This window comes from Mus pahari, chromosome 2 (assembly GCF_900095145.1).
Source record: "Mus pahari chromosome 2, PAHARI_EIJ_v1.1, whole genome shotgun sequence".
Classification (NCBI taxonomy): domain Eukaryota; kingdom Metazoa; phylum Chordata; class Mammalia; order Rodentia; family Muridae; genus Mus; species Mus pahari.
The window spans coordinates 66,715,379-66,724,557 of NC_034591.1; the positions used below are offsets into that span (position 1 = coordinate 66,715,379).

The following is a 9,179-nucleotide window of genomic DNA, read 5'->3' on the forward strand; positions in this document are numbered from 1 at the left end:
GAAAGAAAGAAAATGCTTCCTAGGCCGGGTGTGGTGGCACATGCCTTTAATCCCAGCACTCGGGAGGCAGAGGCAGGCGGATTTCTGAGTTCAAGGACAGCTTGGTCTACAAAGTGAGTTCCAGGACAGCCAGGGCTATACAGAGAAACCCTGTCTCGAAAAACCAAAAAAGAAAAAGAAAAGAAAAAAAACAAAAAGAAAGAAAATGCTTCCATAAGATGTAGTTGTAGGCGAGCCTGTAGGGCATTCTCTTAATTAGTATTTGGTGTGAGAGAACACATTGTGGGAGTTCATTGTGAGTGGCCCACACCTGGGCTGGTGGTCCTGGGGTTTTGTAAGAAAGCAAACTGAGCAAGCCATGAGGAACAAGCCAGTAAGCAGCACTCCTCCATGGCCTCTGCATCAGCAACTGCCTCCAGGTTTCTGGCCTGTTAAGTTCCTGCTCTGACATCCTTTAGTGATGCATAGTGATCTGTGAAGTGTAAGTGTGAATATAAACTCTTTCCTTCCTCCCCACGTTGTTTTTGGTCATAGTGATTCATCAAAGCAATAGAAACTCTAAGGCACCTAGCAGCAGGTTAGGAACTCATACAGTGTTAGCTGAGTCGCTGGACCCTTAAGAGATCATCAAAGAAGGAACAGCGGGTCTCATTTTAGGGGAAGCCGCTCTAAGCGGTGGTGAAGGTGCAGGTGGTGGCTGTTGATCCCAGCACTCAGAGGCTGGTGGGTCTCTGAGATTGATGCCACCCCGGTCTACAGTATAGATAGTGTTCCAAGACTATACAGAGACCCTGGTGGGGGTTGGGGGGTGAGAGTTGAGTTTGCCCCTGGATAGGCAGGTCTGTGGCCTTGCTGTTGGGCTATGTCCCCAGAGGAAGAAAATGCGGTCAAATAACTGAAGGAACTAATGTAATCCAGTACACTTTGGATACTATTTTTTTTTTTCCATTGCAGTGGATCTAGGTTCAAGATTATTTCCATGAAGGTTCTGAGGGGTCTTTGTGCCTGTGTATTTGATCTTTGTTCCTGTGTATTTGTTCTTGACTGGGATCTGCTCAGTGAGGAACCTGAATGCATTCCAGAAGATACTGATCTTCCTGTATTTGAGATCAGTTCTGGGTCTTCTACTGGAAGCCAACATAGCTCCTTGTCTCTGGTTCCAGGACTGGCATATGGGGACTGACCTCCAACAACAGGCCCAGATTCAGTCTGCAGAGATCTCCCTTTTAGCTATCCTAACTGCTCTTCAGGCAGTGGAAAAGAAAACAGAGTCCCAGGCTGTCCACCTTCAAACCTTGGAAGTACGAACAGGGTCAGCGGAGAAGAAGCTGGCTGACTTTGAGAAGACAGCCGTGGAGCTCAGCAGCCAGCTGGAGGGCAAGTGGGCCGTGCTGGGGACCCTGCTGCAGGAGTATGGGCTGCTGCAGCAGCGACTGGAGAACCTGGAGAATCAGATGCAAAACCGGAACCCCTGGGTCCTGAGGCTTCCCTCCAGCAGCAAGGATGAAGCCCCCAAGGTATTCATAGAGTGAGGAGAGGCCCCCAACCTGAATTCTAGTGCTTAATACTAGTCACTATGGACTTTAAGGAACTTTAAAAAATGTCAGAAGTACAGTGTGACATTGGAAAGGTAACAGTAGAGTGGGTTGTTGGGAAGGGTATGTTTGGGCAGCAACAGTTGTCTTCTTCCAAAATGAGCTTTTTTTTCCTTATTGAAAAAAAATTATTTTGCTAGGTAGTGGTAGCACATACCTTTAATCCCAGTACTTGGGAGGCCAAGGCAGTCAGATATCTGAGTTTGAGGCCAGCCTGGTCTATAGAGTAAGTTCCAGGACAGCCAGGGCTACACAAAGAAATTCTGCCTTGAAAAACCAAAAAACGTTTTCACCAAGTGTGGTGGTGCATGCCTTCAAAGGTAGGCGGATCTCTGTGAGTTGGTGGTCAGCCTAGTTTATATAGAGAGCTCCGGGACAGCCAGGACTAGAGAGAGACCCTGTGTCAAAAAATAAATAAATACATAAAAAGAGAAAAAGTAGGGCTGGATAGGTGGCTCAGTGGTTAATTGAACTGACTGCTCTTCTAGAGGATGTAGGTTCAATTCCCAGCATCTAATGGCAGTTCACAACTGTCTGTAACTCCAAGATCTGAAACCCTCACATAGACAGTCGTACATGCAGGCAAAACAAGACAAAGCCTACAAAAATACCACTGAGTCTGTTTCTGATAACACCTGAAGCATGTTATTGATTGCAGATAACTTCTTAGTTAGAGATAGGAGCCCATGACTACTTCATTTTCTCAGTACTGGGACGCCCATTTCCCTTTCTTCCTCCTTTCCCATAGATCCCTGAGCCTTCTGTGATGAACACATTCCATTTAAGAACGAGTGCCCCAAAGTCTCTCACTCACCCCACATTGTCCGTTGTGGGTCTCTCTCTCTCTGTTAGTTCCCACATCCTACAGGGAGACATCTGAGGCTCAGCCTGGTGTGGCCCTGGGGGTCCCCCGTAGAGAGTGTTTCTGAGGATGAGCAGCTGGTCTACAGGAATGGAGGTGGGCTAGAAGGGAGGCCCAGGAAGACTGCTGAGTGTGAGAACTGGTTAAGTCAGTAGAAAGCATCTCCATTCAGGTCTCAAGGGAAGATACAAGTGTGCAGTGGAGCTAGAAGGACCCTGTGCACTTGCCTGTCTTTCTATAAAACTGTGGGCAGAAGCTGGCATTTAGTCAGTGGCGCCCTCAGTTTTGAAGGCTGGTTTCTGAAGGGGCGTTGGGGACTTGTATTCCTCCAGGTTTCTGTGACTACTGAAGAAGTGGCAGGGTGTTTCCCTGAGCAACAGGAAGGCAGCCCGGAAGACTGGCAGAAGGAACTCTGCAAGCGAGTAGCAAACGAAAGGCGTGAGGTGCTGGGCTCTCTAGGTAAGAGACATCCCCAGGGGCTTCCAAATGTGCTTTCATTCTTTTCCTCCGTGGATTTCCTCAGCGACTCTTGGATTTGAGAACCAGAGCAAATTGATCCTCTGTCTTCAAGATAGTAGAAGGTATGATTCCCATCTTTAGAGTAAAGCATAGACATGCTTCTGATTTGTGTGTATGAGTTGTTTTGCCTGCGTGCATTTCTGTGCATCCATCATATGCTTGCCTGGTTCCTGCAGAGGCCAGAAGAGAGCATTAGATCCCCTGGGTCCAGTTACAGGGAGTTGGTTGTGAGCTGCCATGAATGTACTCAAAATAGCACCTGGATCCTAGCAGTCAGTGTTCTTAACCACTGAGCCATCTGTCTGGCCCCATGGACATGATTTATAAAGGTGACTCAGGTCTGAGAAGTGAGGGCTGCAGTAAACACTAGGTCCGTCCTATAGCCAAGTGGGCAGGAGTGTGTTTGTGTGTGACTTGGTTAATCTAGAATTCCATAGCTATATCCTCAGCTCTTGCACCATTCTGGAGCTTGCAGAGAGGTTAAATGGATTATCCAGAGCTTCTAGTAAAGACCCGCAGTTAGAATCTGCTCCCCACTGTCCAGTTCTTCCCAGCTCATTTCTATAGAGTAGAGGCTTCCTCTCCTTATGTTTGTCCCTCTAGGTGAGTAGTGAGGCAGATAGGTTTTCCACCTTATCACACTTTTGATGCCATGGCCCAGCTCTTTACCCTGTTTCCACCTGGTGTGCTCTCTTCAGGGAAGTAACTAAGTCTTAGTGTGTTGTTTCTCTTCCCCTGTGCCTGGCACACTCTAGGATGACGAACTGAATGAGTTGGTTTGAGAGCTCAGTTTTCATTCTCTGTTAGGTACTCGCACCAAGTTGGAATGCAGATTGTAAACCATTTGCATTGATAAGGGAAATTCTAAGGCAAACCCCTCCCTCTTGAGTTAGAGCTCTAGTCTTTTGTTTCTCTCAGACAGGCTCTTGCTGTAACTCAGGCTAGCTGGGTTGCTCAGGCTGGCCTTGAATGTGTGCCTGTACCTCAGCCTTTGGAGTATTGGGATTATAGGATTATATTATATTGCTTTTTGAAACTTTTTAAAAGTGAAGAAACCCTTAGTTCAAATGACCAAAACAATAGAAGGGATCACTCTTTTTTTTTTTTTTTTTTTGGTTTTTTGAGACAGGGTTTCTCTGTTTAGCCCTGGCTGTCCTGGAACTCACTTTGTAGACCAGGCTGGCCTTGAACTCAGAAATCCGCCTGCCTCTGCCTCTGTGCTAGGATTTAAGGCGTGCGCCACCACACCCGGCTAGAAGGGATCACTCTTACTGAAAGAGGATAGATTCCTGTTTGCTCAGAACACAAAGGTACCATTCCCTCTGTGTGTGTGTGTGTGTGTGTGTGTGTAAAATTAATATTCTGTTACCATCGATTCACAAAATTGGTATGACGGCAGTTATACTTAATCAACTAATTCCCAAATAACCACACAGAGTAAGATTTTAAAAATTGTCTTGAGCCAAATACTGAGCAATCATTACTCCATTCTAACCTTCCAAGCTAGTCTGGCTTCCTCCCAGAATCTATTCCCATCTTCCTTGCATTTTGTTATCCTTCATCCAGCTCTCTTGTGATGTTTTCTTCTCAACCTGTCCTCCTGGCTCCCTCCTTCACTTCTGTCCCTTTCTCCATCACTTTTTTAGAATTGGAAGTCCTGCCTTAGTCCCTCTAAAGCTCTTGGCTTTTATTGGCAAGGCAGAGAATGAATGAGGAGCAATGTTTATACAAACTTGAAACAGGTGCTTCTAAGAATAAACATAACACAGCCATACCCAGATTAAAACAAGATATGAGGGCACTAACCTTTACACATTGCATGAAAAAAGTCATACCTGCTTGTCTTTATGTGCCTGTTGAGGTACTGCACATGTGACATTAGATCCCTTCGTAATGGAGTTAGTCGGTGTTGAGCATCCCTGTGTGGGTGCTGGGAACTGAACCTAGGTCCTCTGTAACAGGGTCTCACTATGTAGACCAGGCTGGCCTCTAACTCACAAAGTTCCACCTGCTTCTGTCTCCTCAGTACTGGGTTTAGGTGCCTGCTACCATGCCCAGCTTCCAGTTGCTTCCCAGTGGTCACCTTGAACTGCAGTGGCAACTCTGTAGGAAAGGGAAAGCAAGCCTGGCAGGAATAAGAAAAACCATCTTGTCTAAGCTGCTATGCATTACACAGGCTGCTTCCGTAATTTTAACCAAACAGCTGGGGTTCCCATCAGTCTCTCTCCAGAAGCCTATGTAGCACAGTACCCTAGGGTAAGTGTCCTTTCAAGGGACAAGTGACCTCACAAATCTGTGCCAGTCTCTTAAACTCTACACCCACACCACAGCAAATCATGCATCACCCCCTCCAGAGGGAGCAGCAACCAGTGCATTTATATTAAATAGATTTTTTATGTTAAAATATATAAAAGCTAAAAAAAAAAAAATCAATTTCAAGCCACAACTATGTAGCTACCAACCATGTGCTTCAACATTGTGCTAGGATTTGACCCGAAATACAAGGTCAGCTCTCCATGGTTCCAAAGGTACCTGTGGGTCCAGTCATGCTGAGAAGGTGCTGCCCAGCCCTGTGTGCCCACCTCCCCTACACAGGCTGCTTCTGTAATGTTAACCAAACAGTTGGGAAACCAAGGTTTTTGCAAGTGGCACTTCAAGCTCTGGAGAAAGAAGTCAGTCAACAGTAGCCGGGCGTGGTGGCGCACGTCTTTAATCCCAGCACTTGGGAGGCAGAGGCAGGCGAATTTCTGAGTTTGAGGCCAGCCTGGTCTACAGAGTGAGTTCCAGGACAGCCAAGACTACACAGAGAAACCCTGACTGGAGAAAAAAAAACAACAAAAAAAGTCAACAGTAAGTAACACGCCACCGGGGTAAGCACTTGCCACAGTCTGACGGCCTGAGCTGGATTCCTGGAACCCACAAGATAGAAGGAGAAAGGAGGAGAGTGATGCTTGTAAGTTGTCTTCTGACTTCCAGATATCAGAAATCCCATGTCTAGTCTGTCTTTGCTGCCTCTGTGGTTCTTTTGAGAGTGCCTGGTGGTCACTGGTCCTGGCCAGAGATGGTGACAGGAAAGACCATGACATCCGATACCCTCAGAGCTTCTTCTGTTTCCCGCAGAACCAGGCCAGCTGGAATCTGCCCCGAGTGTTCTTCCCTGGATCAAGCAAGAGGAAGAGGTGTGTGAGAAGAGCCTGCAGGGGACGGCCAGTGCATCCCTGTGCTCAGGTGAGGCCCAGGGCGGGCTGCATTTCTGTAGGAGTGTCTGGAAGTGGCATCGAGCAGGTTTCCTGTGGTGTCCTGTGGTCATCCTCCCACAGAGTTGCATGAAACTGTCATTTTGTTCCCAGTCTCCTGTCTTTGCTTTATGAACTATAGTTTGCATGGTACTAGGGCACTGCAAGGACTGACTGCATGGGACACAATCCCCCATCCCCAGAAGGACCTTTCAGTTAGGAAAAAGATTACCAGAAATTAGCACTACAACATAAGAACAACAAACCACATCTGAGCCAGAGAGCCCTTTGAGAACGGTAACAATTGTGGGCAGTATACGCAGAAGACACATATACTCAGTGTTTACACTTCTGTAATCAGGGTGTTAGAGGCAGCCTATCTCACTCATGGTGTGGGCAGTATACGCAGAAGATACATATACTCAGTGTGTTTACGCTTCTGTAACCAGGGTGTTAGAGGCAGCCTATCTCACTCATGGTCAGATGGTACAGGTCAGTGCCTGTCAGGGAGCAGCATCCAGTAGTATAAATGAGAAGAAGCCTTAAGCGAGGCACATGGCTTACCTTAAAGGGCATCTAGGTGTCATGTAGATGACTCAGGGTGGGCTCTGGCAGAAGACAAATGGGAGATAGGTTAGTGCCAGAGCAAGCCGTCAGTAACAGGCGTGTGTGAGCCTGTGGACAAGATGACTCATGCTTGTGTCTCATCCCACCAGAAATGTGGCTGGCTAACAAGAAAAGGACCCTGGAGGGGATGTCCATGGCACCAGAGCCATCCTGGGCAACTGAAGGGGGACCTGGCAAGGAGGATTTCGAGCAGGGAACCTGTGGCGATCTGCTCCCTGTTTGCAGAGATAGAGAGGCAGCTCCCCTCCCTCGAGGCACTCAGAGTCAGCCTGTGCCAGCCGCTGAGGGCACTGAGGATGGCCAGAACTTCAGTGTCCGAGAGCTCAACACACAGCCCGAGTACTCGCACCATGGATCTCAGCCGTTTGCCAGTCTCCAGTGTCCCCAGAGCGCTACACAGCAGGTCACTCTCACCAGGAATCGCCGTGCACCCACAGCCCAGCGTGCCTACACCTGTGTCCAGTGTGGCAAGAGCTTTGTCCACCAGTCAACACTTACCACACACTACCGCACACACACCGGGGAAAAGCCTTACAAATGTGCTGAGTGTGAGAAGCGGTTTGGCCGCCTGTCCACGCTGCTGGAGCATCAGCGTACCCACACTGGAGAGCGGCCCTTCCCCTGTGCACAGTGTGGCCGTCGCTTTGGGCGCCTGTCTACTCTGGTGGAACATAGGCGCACACACACGGGTGAGAAGCCATTTCCATGTACCCAGTGTGACAAACGTTTCACACGCCTGGCCAACCTGACAGTGCACCAGAGTGTGCACTCTGGCGAGCATGCCTTCCAGTGCACCCAGTGTGGCTCATGCTTCACGCACAAGCCCAGTTTCCTGCGACATCTGCGCAGCCACTCTCAGGAGAAGCGCTTTAGCTGTGGCCAGTGTGGCAAGAGCTTCACCTGTCGCTCCTGGCTGGTACGCCATCAGAGCAGTCATGCACACTTGGCGTCCTCTGCTTATGTGGCCTGTGAGAGGAGCTCACCAAGTCATGTGTCACCTACGGGTCTGTTTAAAGGCGCAGCCAGGGGAAAGTTCTCCAGTGACCCTCCTGTCTCACCTATATCCAAGGACACCATGGTCAGTCAGGACCACAGGGCATATGGCGGAAGTCAGCAGCTCAGCGACCATGGTCAGGAAAGTCTCGTGGGGTCTCTGCACAGTTGTCTGTCTGTAAAGATGGAGAATGCAGGGTAGCACCTAGGGAGCTCCGTAACGAGGCCACTAGGACACGGGGCTCCTGGGTCCCCTCGAATCCAAGCTGTTGCTCCTTGAGTCCAAGCCATCTGCTAGGTTTCCCAAGGCTAGGTTCTCCCATGGACTGCCAGTGCTAAGTGCCCCCGGGATTCCTGCTGCAGGGAAGTTTCATGCACACAGAAAAGGTTGCAGAAACAAGCAGCTCAACTGTCCCCTGAGATCTTGGTGACTCCCATCACCGTCTTGGCACTGTAGGCAGCAACAAAAGGCCGATTAGGAAGGTTGCAATTTTGAAGTTGTTAAGCTTCTGGCTGAGCAGCTCAGAACTCAAACTAGTTTCCAATATTTCCCGAGGGCCGAGCTGGGGATGTGACTCAATAGAGTGTTCATCGAGCATGCGTGGATGGAGCCATGGTTAGATCCCCAGCATTAGACTAAACCGGCCATGGTGATATGTGTCTGTAGTCCTTGTATCTGTGTAGAGGCAGGAGGTACAGAAGTTCAAGTTCATGTTTGGCTACACGAGCCCCTGTTTCAAGGATCCAAAAACTTAGGAGTTCAAAGTCAGAGTTGTCAGATCATCTCTCTCACCAGTGGCCACATACTTATATAACAGCTTGTGTGTTTCCAAGGACTCCCGCTGGAGGGGCTGGGACTGTTAGTGTCATTGTTCCCACTTTGGAGGAATGTGGGAAAACAGGCCTGTGCTGTTTGCACCAGGGGCTGGGGTTACTGAAGGTCTGATTTCCCTCACTCTGTTGTTGTTTTAAGACAGGGTTTCTCTGTGTAGTGTTGGCTGTCTTGGAACTTGCTCTGTAGACCTTAAATTCACTGACACCACCTGCCTCTGCCTCCTGAGTGTTGGGATTAACAATGTGTGCCACTGCCACCTGGCTCCATACTCACTTTAAAAACCTGTGAAAATAAAGGTATTTATGAAGACGTGTAAAGTCCCCGTCTTGCCTTGACCCTACCAAAGTTGGTTATTGTTTGTGATGCAGTAATACTATTTTGTTCCAGATTTTGGTAATGGTGGTGATTACTTATTTTCAATTTTGGGTCTTTATTGAAGTTCTGAAAGAGGAGACTGGCTTGGGCAGGGCCAGCTGGTTTTTCATGGAGGACACTGGGCCATAGAAAGGCCA

General features: G+C 48.5%; 1 protein-coding gene across 1 annotated transcript in view; it reads left to right on the forward strand.

The window, feature by feature from the left end:
- Window positions 1-8,965, forward strand: part of LOC110316638 (zinc finger protein 398-like) — a 10,549-nt gene extending 1,584 nt beyond the window's left edge. Inside the window, exons 2-5 of the mRNA XM_021191062.2 lie at window positions 1,164-1,517; window positions 2,790-2,916; window positions 6,097-6,204; window positions 6,929-8,965. Of these exons, the coding sequence (XP_021046721.1) occupies window positions 1,164-1,517; window positions 2,790-2,916; window positions 6,097-6,204; window positions 6,929-8,034 (1,695 nt within the window). The 3' untranslated portion in view covers window positions 8,035-8,965. The remainder of the gene's footprint in view (window positions 1-1,163; window positions 1,518-2,789; window positions 2,917-6,096; window positions 6,205-6,928) is intronic.
- Window positions 8,966-9,179: the final 214 nt, after the last annotated feature.